The sequence below is a fragment of the Cynocephalus volans genome, chromosome 7, assembly GCF_027409185.1.
Source record: "Cynocephalus volans isolate mCynVol1 chromosome 7, mCynVol1.pri, whole genome shotgun sequence".
Lineage (NCBI taxonomy): Eukaryota > Metazoa > Chordata > Mammalia > Dermoptera > Cynocephalidae > Cynocephalus > Cynocephalus volans.
Window position 1 is genome coordinate 18,066,061 of NC_084466.1, and position 18,648 is coordinate 18,084,708.

Below are 18,648 nucleotides of genomic sequence, written 5' to 3' on the forward strand. Positions count from 1 at the left end.
CATTAGGCACCTTCACGTCCACGTATACAGTATTCTTAGAAGCTGGCTGAAGCAGGTTCGCATCAGCCTCTGGTACAGACTCTATGGTCCTGTTTCCCCCATAAAGGGATAAACAAATGCTCTGCCAGGTGACCACCGCTGCTGGTCTGCACACCCCCTGTGCTGCCCCCAGAGGCACTGAGGAGCCATTGCTTACTAGCCTGAAGCTTGGTGATACCTAACTTTAACACAAATCAAGAGGCACTCGCAAGCTGTCACTCCAAATTTTCTCACTGCCTTCCTTACAATCAGATAGTACCAATTGTGAATTTCTGGTGGCATGCCACTGTGTGTAATTTTTAAAAACCCTGATGCATAGATGTGCTGAGTAGGAGAAGAATAAGTTATTATTTGGAGGGAAGGGATTCCTAATTGTGGAACAAAGCAATTTCTTGTACACCAGCCGTAAATCAATGTTTCTTTATTTTTCAAATTGTATAACCCCCTGGCGTGGTCTTTCTTGCATGACAGTGGGCAGTCATGAGTGTGCTGTAGTTGGCAATGCACGCTTGTCTGCATAGGGCCTTTGAGGAAAGCACTCGCTCACTGTGTCTATTGACTCTCTGGGAAGTCTGAGGTCACAAGCCTGGCTGGAGCACATGAGCCCGAATAAAGAAGATGGTTTTGTCCTCCTGAAACAAAGCCAGAAACTTTAACTCCTTTACTGTGCTCTTTGGGTCATGTGCTAACGACGAGGATTCCTCTAATACTAATCCCCCTAATGACGGCTTCTCCCAGCCCTTACACGATCCCCACCAGGCCCCGTGGCTCGGCCAGCCAGTCAGAATAAAGGCAGCAGCACGGCATTTGGCTTTTGAACTGAGTTCAAGGCAATTAAAGTCAAGGGCTAAGGAGAAAAGAAGGCGGTTTAGAAATACCGGCATAGTAATAGTATGACTGGAGCGCTCTGTAAATTAACTCAATTAGACAAAGCCTGATTTAACAGGGAAAATGGTGAGAAGCTCTACTCTCATTAAATTTGGCTGTTAGAGGCGCTTCTAATGAAATTAAATTTGTGTTAGTTGTCTGAATCACATAAAATAGTATGTGTGTGTGCACGTACACATGTGCACACATGGAGGTTCTGTGATTTTTGTGGATATTTTTAAGAGGAGAGGGTTAGAATGCAAAAAAATATATATCAAAAAATATAGAGAGACTGAGTGCATGCTTGAGAGCTCAAGAGTAGCAGACAAGACAGAAAGAAGGAGTGAAAACCAAGAGAGAGTTCTCCCAGCTGCAGAGCCATGAGCCCCCTTGGCTGGCTTCTGCTCGGTTGCCTGGGCTGCGGACTCCTGCCTGGCGCCGGGGCCCAGTTCCCCCGGGCCTGCATGACGATAGGCAGCGTGGTGAGGAAAGAGTGCTGCCCGTCTCTGGGCGCAGAGCCGGCCAACGTCTGTGGCTCTCAGGAGGGCCGGGGACAGTGCACAGAGGTGCAAGCTGACACCAGGCCCTGGAGTGGCCCTTACATCCTGCGAAACCGGGATGACCGCGAGCAGTGGCCGAGAAAGTTCTTCATCCGGACCTGCAAGTGCACAGGTGAGGCCCCTACAGGCAGAGCTGGCCCGAGCTTGGTAGGAGGGGACTAGCTGGGAAAGGAGCCCCTTTAAGGAAGAGATGAGCCATTGGCAGAGACTGGTGGACTAGGCTTTGAAAGCAGCCTAGCTTTTGGTAGGAAAGGTTTTGGTAGGAAGTGTATTCAGTAAGGCTGATGTCTTGGTTATATTCTTCACACCCTCTAGTACACACTTAGGAAAACTAAATAAGTATTACACGGGCCAAGCCTGGTTCTGTGATGGCATGCCAACATCCCCTTGTTTGTTCGGTGGAAAGGGCAGTTACAGAACTCAAGAGTCAGCTTTGCAACTCCAAACAAGTTCTTTCAGGGAGGATTTGGTGCCCTGTCCTGAAACAGGTTTGCACTTGCTGGAGGGGGGTGGGTGAGGCTTGGCATTGAGAAGGCAGGAGTCGGAGGCAGGTGCTCTGTGGTCCTGGTCTCAGCGTTTCTAATGATTTGAACAGATCTCAAGTAGGGTACATCTCTCTTATTAAAGCTATGATTGGGTCGTAACTTTGCCAAAGTTGGAGAGATGTGGCAAGACAGAGCTTTCTTAGTGAGCTGGGGAAGGGAGAGTTGTTGTTGGTAACAATGCTTTCTTTCTCTCCTGTCTGGATTTGAACTGGGCATTATGAAATTTGCTCAGTGTCCTTCCTTTCGACCGTGGTCTCTCTTGTTACCTGTTTTCAGCAGCCGTGGGCCATGGGGATAAACCCTTGAAGGCTGGCAGGACATTTGAAATACAAAAAACATAAGTGGCAACCTCTGCAAAGCCCTTGGACAGTGTTCTATGGTGGCTGGCTGCAAATGACTTTTTCCTTTTAAAAATATTTTGTACTTCTGTTGTCATATGAAGCTGGAACATGTGAAAATACAGATAATTGAGCTACATGAGGGTTTGAAGAGGCATTACTAAGTGTTGTTTTGCAGCTGGTGGTTATGGGGATCCGAACCTATGAACTTGAGGTTATAAGGCTGTATTTTAACCAACTGAGCTAACCAGCTGGCCCAAAAGTTCTGCTTTTATAATCATTTTGTAGTCATATTTTTAATTCTGCGATTCAAAGGAATTCTTAGGTTCTAATTTTTCCCTGAGTATTAATTTGCACGAAAATTTCAGTAGCATTTTGAATACATTTTATCCATTTTTCTAAGCTATTTAAGCATTTGCTTCTACAGACATTGTCTCATAGATTCTCATGGTGTTTCAATCTGAGAAAGCAGCAGGTTTTATATTACCTGTGTGACTGGAAATCACACGAACACAGTAACTTGTCTAAAACCCCCAAATTTGTGTAGAACAATTATTTCCACATCAATCAGTGATAAAGAGCCGTATCTTTCATAAGTTAGGAAAGTCCATTTTATGGAATCCTGGGACAGACGATTTTAGGAAATCAGATATAACTATTAACACTTTTTATTATCATCTCCTTTATATTTTTGACCTGGCTAGCAAGTTTGTTTGTTTGTTTTTTTAAAGGTGGAATGGAAAAAATAGAGAATGGCAGAATAGAAGGGATAATTGCTGTTTCCCTTTGTTGAGGGAATGTCTATAAATATTCTTCCAGAAGTGACAGGAACTTAGTGTTACAGTGACCTACTTTCAAAACATAAAAAGGAATTCCCCTGCTCTAAGAAGGCAATGGCACTTCCTGTAGGTCTAGGCTGTTGGGACATCTCATGCCCTTAGGCTGGTCCAAAGAAGCAGGGCTTCTTCAGGGTATATGGTCTCCATCTCCAGCCCTTGTCAAGGCCACGACTGTCCCTGCGACCCCACCCCCAGGCTGTGGCTCACTTCCTCTTCATGATTTGCTGGGTCTAGAGGTATAATTGGTATACAAAACACTGCACATAATTAATATATAAAATTGGGTAAGTCTGGACACACGATATACTCGTGTTACTATCATCATGATCAAGGTATATAAAGACATCCATCAGCTCCAAAAGTTTCCCTGTGTCTCTTCGTTTTTTGTTTTTTTGTTTTTGTGGTAAGAACACTTAACATGAGATCTACCCTCTTAACACATTTTTAAGTGCACAATACCTTACAAGGGTACTTCAAAAAGGTCACGGAAAAATAGAATTGAAGCACGAAATAAATCTTTCCATGAATATTTTGAATACCCTCGTATGTTAACTATAGGAACTGTGTTCTACAGAAGATCTCAGGAACTTATTCACCTTGTGTCACTGTAACTTTATACATTGAAAAACAACTCCCCATAAACCTCCACCCCTTTCCCCTGGTAACCACCATCCTGTTGTCTACTTCTATATGTTTGGCTATTTTAGATGCCCCATTTATGAGGAATCATGCAGTATTTGTTCTTCTGTGACTAACATTTCACTTAACACAGTCTTCCAAATCCATCCATGTTGTCACAAGTGGCAGAATTTTCTTCCTTTTTAAGGCTGAATAATATTCCACTGTTTTTCCATATGCACCTTGGATGGCTCTGCTTATGTTGGCTGCATGGTGTTTTTTTTTTTTTAAGTCTCAGGGAACCAGACTAAGTCCTTAGTGACTAAACTGGAAAATTACTTTGTGTACACAATAATCGTTATTCTGTGATGTGCCATGTGTCCAAAGCAAGACAAATGCCCTTTAATTTATTTTCTTCTCAAGAAAGAATTGCTTGCCTCACTAGGGTAGCTATTTCATGGTTTGGGAGGCAGTTTTTAGAGTTTAAACTTCATCTTGAGCCTCTCAAAGACCCTCCTGTCCGGTAGCCTTATGATTCTTTTGCAAATGGAGTCCCTGGGACTCTCCTAGGGTCATCTAAAATTTCATAAGGAAGAAATGTAGATAAACTTCTTGCAATCAGAGTACTGACACCCTGAATTTTGTTAATACATTGGAAAAATAACCACTTCATAGCTTCCACACTTATGAAGCTGGTAAAAGAATTTTAACTTAATAACTAGAAACCAATACAAAATCTGGGATTAAAAAAAAAAAGCCCTCAATTCTATCCTCAGATTCTCCATAGAGGACTTTTCTATTCTGTATAGGGATAAATTGAAATGAAAAAGTTACTGAATTTAATTGTCAGGAAGAGCTGAATTTCAGGAGACTTTGAATTATCTGTTCACCTTATAAGACTTACTTGCCAGCTGGCATTTATGAGAATGTACCAGTTGCATCTGTGTCTTTGGGCTTTTGAAAAACTTGTGTACCAAATAGTGTTTGAACAGTTGTCTGAGAACTTCTTGTTTGTACAAGTGACTAAGTGCCTCCACTTTCCAATCTCTGAAATGGGGATAATGATGAAACCACACTTGAAAATCCTTTTGAGCTCTGTAGATGAAAGGACCTATGTAAGTGTAAAGTATTGTTATTAAAATAATAGAATCTCTAATTAAAAGGAATAGGCTATTTAGAGTTCCTTGTAAATTCACTAATCGGTGGTCTTTAAGCTTATTTAGTCTAATAGCTTTTCTGAGGTTGAGCTGATGCTGTTCATGTAGAAACGTGTGGTGTTTGGATGCTCTCACTCTCTTTCCATTTTTATCCCACTCCTGAGTAGGTATAGGACTTGGACTCTTTAAATTTAAATTTTGCTCAAGGACATACTCAGTGGTAGATAGATTGGTATCATGTAGGGATCCATTCTCTTTTTAAAAGAACTCTCTCCATTTCCCAGTAAGATAACCCAATCTTTTGTAAAACATCCCCAAAATATATAAACATATATACTTAACTAAAGAACATCTATTTTTTACTAAGACTTTATCTTGAGGACATAACTAGACTGTCACCACCCCCCACCCCATCTTGAAGAAGGGTTCATATAGTCAAAGTTATAAAGCCGACACGAACAGTTTGAAGGATTTGGAACCAACATTAACTGACAAAGAACAACTTCCATATAAATCATCATAAACATGTTTAAGGAAAAAAAAAAGAAAGAAAAGGGAACAACAGGGTCTTCAGATTGAACATGAGCTTCACGTTTCTAGTACATTCCATCCTGGCTTGAGTGTAAAAACATGGAGACAGGATTACTCTAGTACAAAGCTTCCACTGCAGCAAGCTGTGCACACCTGCGTTCCAAGCCCACCCCCATCCCTCTAATGCTTCCAACTCAATTATTTCCTGGCCCGTTGGCCTGCCCAAAGGGGCACATAGATCTTCTCTTTAATCCAGTCTTTGTTAAAAGGCTGGTATGTCTGGGTGTCAGCTCACTAAACGAAGCAGCTGAAGTCTGCAAGGTCATCCATAAAATCAAACGACTGACTGATATCGTGCATGATAGAGGGGCTGTTGGGGTCCATTCTTTTCAGAGGTTCTTCATACACTTTACACACAACTTCTGTGCACTCATTCACAGATTCGCAGTCAGCGCAAGTCCTGCCTTCTGGACTTTTGGTAGGCTGTACCAGCAAAATGGTGTGATACATGGCGCCCAAATCTTTTTGGCTGCAGCCGCCGCTGACATCGCCTCTGCACACGAGCTTAGCCACAACGCTGCCAATAGCAGATCCCCTTCTTATATTTTTTATTATTGGTAGATTAAGCGAAAAAATGAACTCATGTTAAACTGGTATAAGATACTACTAAAAAATCTGAATGAAAGAAATAAACATTTTGTGTGCTAGGTGTTCATGTTGTTACATTTTTCGGTGGTCTTTAGCATTTTAACGCATTCTTTATGTCAGGTTTGTAAGCTCAACGATGAAAGGGACCTGAATGCAGAGCTTTGACATATTTCCTCTGGGACATATTGGAAAAGGAATTTTGTAGTTGAGTAAATTTCTGGGTCATACGCAAGCTCAAATCCAGACACATGCTTTCTTCTTAGTACTTTCCCATTGCCTTTGGGGGGGCAACTCTTGTTACATGAAAGTTCCTTGTTCACTATAGTTTTGAAGCATCTCTGATCTTCTGAGTCAGGATTAATCATTTCATCTTTTGTCATCCCACAGAGCTTGGTTTATTTCTCTGTTTCCACTTTTCCCACAGTTAGACTTGTGCTGATATTTCATCATGCTAATGACCTTCACCTTTACTAGAAAAAGGCACTGTGCCTCTAGTTCCTAACACCTTTTATTAAATTATTTACTCATTCCTTTATTACCTACCCAACCAACATTTATTTAGCCTCAATTAGGCTCTTCAGGTTCAGAGAGGGGAAAAAAGTGACATGATTCTTAAGGCATGCACAGTGTGTGACAAGTAAGACAGATATGAAAACAAATAATTGCTATGCTATTTAGTAAGTAGCATTTAATAATACTAGTAATAATAATAATACCCAGTATAGACCTCGCTACATACCAGACACTGCTCTATGTGCTCTTAATATGTTAATATACGTGCTTGTTTTCTATAAGAACTCTGTGAAATGGATCCCAATATGACAGGCTCTGAGAAGTTATGTCCAAAGTTACCAGGTGTGGCAACTTGTCTGAATGTGCAGAAACCTATGGGAACATGGAGGAAGGCATGTTGAGTTTCTTTTTTGTTTGTCTGTTTGTTTTTAAATATATTTTATTTTTTAGAGCAGTTTTAGGTTCACAGGAAATTGAGTCAAACGTACAGAATTTCCTATATACCTCTGCCCACCCCATGCTCACAGCCTCCCACACTATCAACGTATATCTAGTTTTGACCACTCTTCAGGTGTTCAATAAATTATTTGTTGAATAAGCAAATGATGGAGACAATTAGTTATTGATAATTTGGCTTCTAACACCAAAAAGAATCATCATAAAGAAAGTAGAGTAGTAGTCTTAAAATTTGTGGCATAATTTATGAATTTTTCAGTTTCAACAGTGAGACCCAAAATTAAAAAACAAATGTTATGCTTTTAAATGTAGAAACGTATTGAATTTATTGTCACAAAATTTAAGTGTGTTATTTCTTAGCATTTTTTAAATTAATAAACTTTTTTTGTTTTCAGTTGAAGATGTAAATTTGTTTTTATTTTTTATTATTGCAAATTGTTGTTTTTCTTTATGCCCTTTACCCAACCTATCCCTCCTCTAACCTCCTCCCAATGTCTAGTATCTTTAGGTTTATTTTCCCCTTCTGAAAGTTCAACGTATTGTTGTGGTCATTTCTCTCTCTCTCTCCTTCCTTCCTTTCTTCTTTCTTTCCTTCCTTCCTTCCTTCCTTCTTTCCTTCCTTCCTTCCTTCCTTCCTTCCTTCCTTCCTTCCTTCCTTCCTTCCTTCCTTCCTTCCTTCCCTCCTTCCTTCCTTCCTTCCACCCACCCACCCACCCAGTTATAAGTGAGAACATGCGGTATTTCTCTTTCCTTGCCTGGCTTATTTCACTTAACATAATTTTCTCCAGACTCTTCCATGTTGCTGCAAATGGCAGAATTTCATTCTTTTTCATGGCTGAGTAGTATTCCATCACATACATACATACATACATACATACATATATATATATATATATATACCACATTTTCCTTATCTAGTTGCCCATCAATGGACACTTAGGTTGGTTCCATATTCTGGCTGTTGTAAATAGAGCTGCAGTGAACATGGGTATGTAGGTATCCCTTGGACATGATGATTTCCATTCCTTTGGGTATATACCCAGTAGAGGGATTGCTGGATCATATGGTAGCTCTGTCTGTAGTTGTCTGAGGAGCCTCCGTACTGTTTTCCATAATGGCTGTGCTAATTTACAGTCCCACTGACAGTGGAGAAGAGTTACCCTTTCCCTGCATCCTTGCCAGCATTTGCTGTTCTTGGCCTTTTTAATAATGGTCAGTCTAACTGGGGTGAGATGATATCTCTATGTGGTTTTGATTTGCATTTCCCTGATGACTAGTGAAAATGAGCATTTTTTCATTTACCTGTTGGCCATTTGTATGTGTTCCTTTGAAGAATGTCTATTCATCTCCTTTGCCCATTTTTTAATTGGATTATTTGTTTTTTTTACTGTATAGTTGTTTGAGTTCTTTATATATTCTGGATATTAATTCCTTGTCAGATGTATAGTTTGCAAATGTTTTCTCCCATTCCATAGGTTGTCTTTCTGTTCTTTTGATTATTTCCTTTGCTGTGCAGAAGTTTTTAATTTGATATAGTCCCATTTGTTTATTTTTTCTTTTGTTGCTTGTGCTGAATTAATAAACTTTTTTAGAGCAGTGTTAGGCTCACAGCAAAACTGCGCAGAGAGCACAGAGTTCCCATATACCTTCTGCTCCCACACACACTTCACTGTCCTCCACTATCAACAACCCCCACCAGAGGGGTACATGTGTTACAATCAATAAACCTACATTGATGCATCATTATCACCCAAATTTCTTAGCATTCTGAAGTAAGGAATCACTCTCCTATTGTAGAGAAGTGACTATACATTTACTTCCAATCAGCTGACTACAGATAAACTGCTGGAAGTTTGACTGAATTTTCATTTCAGTAGATACTATTCTTTAGACACAGCATTTTCTTCAATTGCTTCTCAAAAAATGCTCTATTTCTGTAAAAGATTACAGATTTTAAAGTAGATATTATATAATTTTAGTCAGGTAGCTTGAGCGAAAATAGACGCCAAGCTCCATGAAACCTGAAGCATCTTGTACAGCCTCTGATATTCTTGCAGCTGCTCAATAAATAGTTACTAAATAAATAATTTATATTTTATAATTTCATGCCAGCAATCAACATACATTTTAACGTTTAGCTCAAACTATTCAAAAACATGATTTTCAGTCTTGGGAATAATAGAATTTTTCCTTTTTATGTATTTTTACTTATGTTTTCATTGGTGCTAAAACAGGAAAATACAGATAATTGAGCTATATAAGGATAGGTAGATTTTTTTGTATATTACAAAGAGTGTAGAGCCCAAATAACCAATTACAATTTAAAAAAATTTTCCTTACTTATTATGTTTTTAAGGAAATTTTCTTTAACTGTCAAAAAATCCATTGAGTTAATAGAAAGGGAAGACTGCATTTCTTTACAGAGTACAAATGCTAATCATTTGTACTCACGCTATTCGGAAATCTTCTTTTCCTTTAGAGATCCAAATGACCCTCCCTCTCCTGTGGTCATAGGACTTTTTACTTTCTCCTATTTTGTTACTTATCATTTACCAAAATTATTTACAAGGACTGCTTTTCCTGCTAATCCACAAGGACAGGGAGAGAAAATTTATGTTTGTTGCATCATCTACTGCATGCTTTACACTTCTTTCATTCATTCAACAAACATTCATTTTGTACAAGGCCAACCACAAGCCTTGGCACTGAGTTCACTGCCTTCCAGAAGCCTGAGCTGAAACAGTATAGAGATGTTTACAGTCGGTGGGACAAGTACCATGAGAGGGCAGTTACGAAGTTCCATGGGGTCATGAGCATCTGACCCCATGTGTGGAATCAAGAATGACCTCATAGAGGACCTATTGTTAGGCTGAAAGAGAGGTAGATAGCCCAGGCAAAGAGCAATTTAGGAAGGCAGTGAGGGAAAAGTGTTCCAGGCAGAAATAAGAGCAAGTTAATAGCCTGGGGGCATGAGGTAGAGGAGAGCTAGTGAGCTGGTCACCCACTTAAGTACTTTACATGATCCCTTTAATCTTCTGTGAGATAAACATTATTATCCCCTTTTATTTCATCCTTTCGCTCCAATCATATTTAAACTTTTACTCTCTAATTTACCATCACCTAAGGAATGAGGTGTTGGTCATACCCAAAGCAATAATCTGAAGGGCTAATCTGGAAGGGAAAAGTCAAGGTCAAGCTGAAATAATTAAACTTGAGATGCTAGTTAGAGAGAAGCTGGGAGCTTGGTATTGCTAGTTCTCGTGCCCTGGGTGTTGATGAAGCAGGGACATTTGTGCAGTTTACAGGAAACCCCGCAGTGATTGCACTCTCTGACATCGTGGCAGCTAGTTCTCCCTTCCGACCCTCCAGCTTCCATTGATTTTGTCTTAACTCTCTCTCCTTTGTGAAATAAACCAGCTTTCCTAATGTTCGATTTCACCTACATTCCTGGAAATCAGCTTATTTACTTCTTCCTTTTGGTTCCACCTTTCGCTTGGCGTGTATTCTCTTCCTTCTCTAGATCAATGGCTGCTCGGTGACAGCCTTTCTACATGGGCCTCAAGGACAGCAGGGCTCAGCAGCAGGGACGTCCCAAGGCTGCTGATCACCCTGAGCTTGGTGTGGGAGGACATAAAAGGGACACCCCTGTGATCCCGAGAATAAGGAGAGCATGTGCATTAGTGTGCTTAGGCTGCCATGACACAGTGCTGCAGACTGGGTGGCTTAGACAACTGAGCTTCAGGCTCTCACAGTTCTGGAGGCTGGGAGCCTGAGATCAAGGTGTCAGCAGGGGTGGATTCTGCTGAGGCCACTCTCCTTGGCTTGCAGACGGCTGTCTTCTCCCTGTGTCTCACATGGATTTCCCTCCATAACTGTACCTAAATTTTCTCATCTTTTATGGACAACAGTCGTGTTGGATTAGGGACCATTCTAACGACTTCATTTACCCTTAATTACCTTTTAAAGACTCTATGTCCAAATAGAATCACTGGGGATCCTGGGAGGTAGGACTCGAACATATAAATTTTGAGGGGGACACAATTCAGCCGTAACAGCTGTAATGTATTTCATATCCTGTTTCTTTGCTGGGAATATGTCTAGGGAACTCGGGCGCTCAGTCCATGTGGGGGTGCACACATTGTGAGAGGAGGCTGGGGAGGAAACTGACATTCTGTGCACACTCGTGAGCACCTCCATCTTCTCTTCCATTTACCTCCAGGGTACGGTTTCAGAAATTTCTTCCAAACTACATAAACTCACTTTCTTTTCCATCTTTCCATGTTTTATAAACTAGGAAATTTTGCTGGCTATAACTGTGGAGACTGCAAGTTTGGCTGGACTGGTCCAAACTGTGATCAGAAGAAACCAGCAGTTGTTCGGCAGAACATCCACTCCTTGACTCCTCAGGAGAGGGAGCAGTTCTTGGGCGCCTTAGACCTCGCGAAGAAGAGGGTACACCCCGACTACGTGATCACCACGCAGCACTGGCTGGGCCTGCTTGGGCCCAATGGGACCCAGCCACAGATCGCCAATTGCAGCATTTATGATTTTTTTGTGTGGCTCCATTATTATTCTGTTAGAGATACATTATTAGGTGGGTTTTCCCCTGGGCTTAAAGTATATTATTATAGGTTGGTGATTGGGTAAGGGGGATGGGGGAGGGAAGTAATTTCATACAAGTTAATTAACAAGATAGCAACCACAAGGTAGGTTTATGAAAGTTGTAGAATTATCAAATACTGCCTGAAGTTAGAACGCAGCAGCTTCTTTCTGTAGGTTGGCTGCAAACACTTTGAATGTTCTCTCCCGTAGATCATGTTCTTGGTACAAAGCCTAAACTATTCTCTGTGAAGCTATTAATCCTCAAAGGCATGAATTGCTGAAGTCAAGGTGAATTCCTTTTGATTCCAGAAGAAAACATTTGTGAATCTGGCCATGATAGCCCTCTCCGACCTTTTATACAAATTAGAGGAATTGACTGAACATATGCCAGAGCACATGAAGCTCCTTTGTGCAAAATCAGAGTGTTCATGTTGGAAGTGTGTATCTCACTAAACTCACATGTCTTTAAACTTTCAGATAGTCGTTTATGGTCCTCTGGCACTGCTAGGAATCCCCCAGGTGTTTTGGAGTTGGATGAGTTGAGCCTCAGTGGAGTTCCTCCTGTTAAGCCCTTTGAACCACAGTTATGTTGGATGCGTGAGAAAACGGTGCCCTGCCCTTCCACGTCCTGAAAATTGGGGCCTTGGGCAGGACTTGGAATGAGCGCTTGTCTGTTTTGAACTTTGTTGATCTCACCCGTTCAGCTTCACCATCAGTTATTTTTTAGTCAAGGGAAAGTCATAGACACCAGTGTACTCCAAGAGGCTGTGCATTCATTCCAGATTCTTCTTGTAGCTGTTCTAAACACTTGGCCATATCTGCACCTGTCCCCATCTTTGGACAACTTGGAGTGAGCTCACTTTGAATAGAGAAATTCTGCTTTGAAATTGCCCATCCTGTGTTTATCACTAGCTCCCTTTCACTCGATACCCCTCATTATTTTGTTTCGAGAACTTGAAACTTTGCTCCAGATTAAAATATTAAGAAAGGACTGTGTAGCCAACATCAGCGACAGCAGGTTTTTTTCCCAGTGTGAGTCTTTTTAAAACTTGCCTCACGGGTAAGAATCTGTCTGTCTTTATCAATAGATAAGGAAGCTCTTCTGGCTATAAACCTTTATAGTTTTCCTGTCATCACTCTGAGGAATTTTTGCTTTATGAGAGGGAAGTCTCTCAAGAGGAAAAGAAAACTATAGTTTCTGGTCATATCTAGGAATTAAATTTATATTCATGTCTGTTCAGCTCTCTGAAGTTATTATAGGTACTTTGAAAAAGAACTAAAGTTAGCTAAAGTTTCTACATAACCATCAAAAGCTGTTATGAAAGGAGGCAGAAGGATGGACCAGGCAGTAAGGAGGTCATTAAATCGCCCAAAGCTTTTCACAAAAATTGGCAGTTCCAGTGGCCAGCCAAATTGGTTTGAATGTATTTTTCTCTCTTTTGGTCTTGGCAACCATGCTTGTCTGCTAGTAGTTGTAACTGATTGATGGGTGAGGCAAAATCTGTGGAAGTTCTTTTTTGCTATATAAATGCTACATTGGGACTAAGTGTGGTTGCTATATTATTAATTAATCCCCCTTATAAATTGATGCATTTGTAAGGATTAGGTTAGAAAATGTCTTTCAAAGATATATTTCATTTAGATCTTAATGGTCTATTATTCTTTTGGATACTGTATTTCATCATAATAAATTGTTGCTTAAAAGTTAAATATGGAACAAGGGCTTCTAACACTGAAAGTGATCCGAATTTCCTGGATCTTTGCTGGAAATGAAGCTTTTGAGAGACAAAGGGGAGTTTATCCTAAAAGAGTTAGTTGCTTCTGAAATTCTTTTGTCATTGTTGTTATTGCTGCTTTTGGAGAGATAAATAACATTTTTTTTTCTTACTAAAACATCGTAGACTTATTGGCTCTGCAGATACATCCCAGGTAAGGTTTAACATTTAAAAATTCTATTCTGTGATCTCTAATATGTTTCCCAATTGTCTCAGGACCAGGGCGCCCCTACAAGGCCATAGACTTCTCACACCAAGGACCTGCCTTTGTTACCTGGCACCGGTACCATTTGTTGTGGCTGGAAAGGGATCTCCAGGTTAGTCAAAACTATACATTTAGCACTTTTTATTTTATTTTTTAAATTTATTGTATATATTTAAGGTGTACAACATGATGTTTTGATCTTCTTATCTTGATATACCTATACATAGTGGTTACTACAGTCAGACAAATATCCAGCATCACATACAGTTACCTTTTTTGTGTGTGTGTGTGTGTGTGTGTGGTAAGAATACCTCAAATGTACTCTCTTGGCAAATTACCAATATATAATACAATGTTATTAACTATAGTCCTCATGGACATCTCTAGACTTATTCATCCTACATAAATGCAACTTTGTAACCTTTGACCTACACCTTCCCATTTCTCCCTGCCTTTGTAATCACCATTTTACTCTCTGTTTCTATGTATTCATTTTTTTTTTTTTTATATATTCCACATATAAATGAGATCATGCAGTATTTGTCTTTCTAGATTTGGCTTATTTCTCTTAGCATAATGTCTTCTAGATTCATCCAAATTGTTGCAAATGGCAGGATCTCCATTTTTTAAGACTGAGTAATACTTCATAATTTCTTTATCCATTCACCCATCTGGTACTTTAGATCTTGCTATGCATTTGTTCAAGGCACATAGCAGTCTTTGTCTTATATGCTTTCTTGTTGCATCTGATGGCAGGAATTAAATGACTGGGTCTGCCTTTTGCTTCTAGAGACTCATTGGCAATGAGTCCTTCGCTTTGCCCTACTGGAACTTTGCCACCGGGAGGAGTGAGTGTGACGTGTGTACAGACCAGCTGCTTGGGGCAGCAAGACAAGATGATCCAACTCTGATTAGTCAGAACTCCAGATTCTCCAGCTGGGAAATTATCTGTAATAGGTAATGGAATATGTAGCTGCAATGGAAATCCACAGACTGTCTATTCTTATGTCTGAGAGATGAAGTCACTTTTCATATGTTTTTTTCTTTTTTTGGCGGCTGGCTGATATAGGGATGGAGCCCTGGACCTTGGTGTTGTCAGCTCCATGCTCTAACCAACTGAACTAACCAGCCAACCTCTACATACTTGTTTCTAATGCATGTGGGCTTCTGTTTACATGGTTCTGAAAACAATTTTCCCCTGGGAGTGGGATTTTAAAAATTATAAACTCTTCACTAAAAAATAGATATATAAAAATCACATTTATGAGTTGAATATGCTTGACTATCATTCTGAGAGCAACCATTTTCAAATTAGGAGTAGTTGTGGCCTTCAGCCAATATTTGCTAAGTACAGTCATAATCTAGGTGATGAAATGCTGCTAGGGATACAAGGATGAATAAAATATAGCTTCCCTTTTGAATATTATTTTGTATTAACAAAGATAAATTTCACGGGCTGGCTGGTTAGCTCAGTTGGTTGGATGGAGCACAGTGCGGATAACACCAAGGTCCAGGGTTCGATCCCCGTACCGGCCAGCCACCTCCTCCCACCAAAAGAAAGATAGATTTCTTGTACTCATAAGTGAATTACAATTCCACGTGAGATGTACCATAATAGATGTATGAGCAAAGCCTAGAAGAGAGTCAGGGCAAGTCCCCAAGGGGTGGAGATGATGGTTCCTGACCTGAAGGGGCACAGACCTCCACCAGGCATAGGGGAAGGTGAGGAGAGTGTGGGAGGGAGGTGGGCGTGTCCTAGATGGGGGAGCATCAAGGTCGAAGCCAGGAAAGTCTCTGGCAGCAGCCTGGCGTGGCCAGGCCACAGGATGCTGGTGAGTTGAGGGGAACAGGGGTGTGGGGCCTAAGAAGGATGATCTCTGAACCACTGGAGACCCTGCGGGTAGGTAAGCGGCCGGCAGCCCATGAAGAATTCTGTCCTCAAAGACTGCTTGAATTTGTTTCTCTTTCCAGGTGCACATCTCAGAAAAAGATTCCCCAAAGTCTTCCTGCCTTCCTTTGTTCATGTTTTTGCCCTCCAGAATCCCTGTGTTTTTCACTCCACGACTCTGCCTCCTGCTCCTGTGTCTTAGCCTGCTCTGGGCACAGAGCTCCAGCTCACCTGTCCACACCCCAGGCCCGGCCAGGCATGTGTTTTGGGAGGCCTGGGCCCAGCTAGCAGGGACCCCCTCTTCTGCATCCTATGCATTTCCTACAGCCCTCAGAAGTGTGCTCCACCACAAGCAGGGACGTCCTAAGTGCTTTTTATATGAGTCCACTTAATTCCCAAAAGTACCATTTTCCATCAAATATTGGGATAGTAATAGGTGGTATTTGTGAATAGAGATTTCTGTGATCAAATAAATTTAGAGAAGGCTGTGTTTAAAGGTTTTTTAAAATTTCAGAACATGTCTGAGCCTTCCACAGACACTTGTATTATTATTCTTCAAGAGGAGCCTAAACTTCTCCGACCCTTGCACTCTTATTTCACAGACCATTGCACTGCAACACACTTTGGGAAATGCTGCTTTGGAGGCCTTTTTTTTTTTTTTCCTAGTGTTTAGGTCCTGGCCTCTTTCATCCTGGTGTGTGTGCTGATTCTGTTCTCACATACCCAGTACTACTCCCCACCCATTAAAACCTACACAATAACAGCTTTAAAATTTTATCTCAACCAATGAAATAATACTCTGAGGGTGGAATTCCAGACCACAACAGGCATGTAGGATATAATGTTTTATGGGTAGGGGACCTGCTCAGCCCCCAGATTTACCACATAACTATTGATACCCTCCTGCCTTGGAACATTTTCCGATACAGTGTTTCTTCTAAGACCTCTCCTCTCTATAGTATCATCTGTTTTTAGTCAGTCTTCTTCTGTTTACCTTCAGTTTGCTTGAAATGCTTTCCCAGCTTTACATAACACTTCTGCCAAAACCGGCTTCGCTGAGCATAGTGACGGCCACCCTACTTTCTCTTCAGTTACTCAAGATTTAAATGCACATAATAGAAGTCTCCATCTTGCCTGGTAAACCGTCTCACTGAGTTTTTAATGGAATGGTAATTATTATTCATATTTATGCCTATATTTGTATTTTGTGCATCACCATTTTTGAAACCTTTTTTTGCCCCATAATTACTTTCAGGAGTAGTACTTTTACCACATATTTTTCACCCTTGTAAGTGTAATAAGATTTTACCAGGACTATGACCCTGGTTGGTTTGCTTGGCCCAAATTTATGATACTACCCATGAGTTAAGACATATTATTTTTAATTTTCTCACAAATCTTAGCTTGGATGATTACAACCGCCAGGTCACCCTGTGCAATGGAACCTATGAAGGTTTGCTGAGAAGAAATCAAGTGGCAAGAAATAATGAGAAATTGCCATCCTTAAAAGACTTACAAGACTGTCTGTCTCTCCAGAAGTTTGACAATCCCCCTTTCTTCCAGAACTCTACCTTCAGCTTCAGGTTGGTGCTCTGAGCTCTGCTGGACCAGCATGTACAGCACTTTTAGATTTTCATGCCTGTGTGTATTAGTTCATTTCTGTTGCTTATAACAGAATACCTGAAACTGGGTGATTTATAAAGAAATTAAATTTATTTCTTATAGTTCTGGAGGCTGGAAAGTGCATGGTCCAGGGGTGCATGTAGTGAGGGCCTTCTTTTTGGTGAGAACTCTACACAGAGTCTTGTGGTGATCAGGATATCACATGGGGAGAGAATGACCTGAGCAAGATTGAGAGCTGACTTTCTCACTCATTTTCCTTATAAAGTTTCCATCAGAACCATGCCCATTAATCCGTGAATGTATCAATTCATTTACAAGGGCATTGCCCTGACAATCTAATCACCTCTTAAAGGACCCACCTTTCAGTGAACATAATTGAATTTTCCCCCTCCTAACACTGTTACTATGGAGATCAAGTTTTGATGAGTTTTGGGGGGACGTTCAATCCACAGCACTGTGGTTGTAATAGACCAGAAGGAAATCCAAGTGTTGGGACACTTCTACAAGGCTAAGTAATGGAGAGGGACTTGACAAGAGAGGTGAGCAAGGGATTGATGTTAGGAAAGTCATCACCGACCCACTATAAGTAATAGAGTAGTTTTAATATCGTCTACCTTAGCTGTTCAAGACCTCATTAAATATAGTATTTTTAAAATGCCCATGCTCTTTATTTTTCTTTTCTTTCTTAGTTTTTAAAAAATGTTGACATTAGAAATTTATCAGCCTTAGTATTGGAGTCTGAGATCTTAGAGGAGTATTGCAGACTAAATTTAACTCAAAATATAATACAGCAATAACATTACAATACTTCAGATTATAAAAACCAACTATTAACTTTCTCCTGCCAAAAAAGACTTTAAAATTATGAGAAATAGGTATATCAATTGGATTTTAAACAAAATTGGAGGGGGTTTTCAAAAAGGAGTGGTAGGTAGATTCATGGTCTTCTCCAAAACTGGATTCTCTCTCTTCCTGAACTGTGTGTGAATTACACAATTTGTATTGGGCCCGGAGCAGGGTAGGCTGAACTTAGATGCAGAGGTTGTATTAAGTGTAGCAGGGCTCAGAATCTATGCTGGGGTTGGATGCAGCCCTTAGAGTAGTGTCAAAGGTAGGTAAAGGGTGACATTTAAGATTGTTTTGAAAAGGACCATGCATTAGGTTTTCATTATGGTAAACATACTATTAAAACAGATTACATCCTCTATAGATTTGAGTTAGGAAAGTGGCTCTCATAATGCAGTGCCCAGACCATCATAACTGGCATCATTTGGGAGTTGGTTAGAAACACAAATTTTCAGGACCCAGCCTGCACTTACCAAATCAAAAACTCTGGGAGTAGGGCATGAAATATGTATTTTTCTACGTGATTCTGAGGTGTGCTTAAATTTGAGGAGCTCTGAGTTAAAGTATGAATATTTAGAACTTCCAGAAAATGGGGAGG

General features: G+C 40.5%; 1 protein-coding gene across 1 annotated transcript in view; it reads left to right on the forward strand.

Annotated features, from left to right (window-relative positions):
- Positions 1-1,208: 1,208 nt before the first annotated feature.
- The window catches only part of DCT (dopachrome tautomerase), a 38,036-nt gene continuing 20,596 nt past the window's right edge, over positions 1,209-18,648 (forward strand). Inside the window, exons 1-5 of the mRNA XM_063101518.1 lie at positions 1,209-1,578; positions 11,406-11,705; positions 13,705-13,805; positions 14,484-14,650; positions 16,985-17,164. Coding sequence (XP_062957588.1) covers positions 1,287-1,578; positions 11,406-11,705; positions 13,705-13,805; positions 14,484-14,650; positions 16,985-17,164 — 1,040 coding nt within the window. The 5' untranslated portion in view covers positions 1,209-1,286. The remainder of the gene's footprint in view (positions 1,579-11,405; positions 11,706-13,704; positions 13,806-14,483; positions 14,651-16,984; positions 17,165-18,648) is intronic.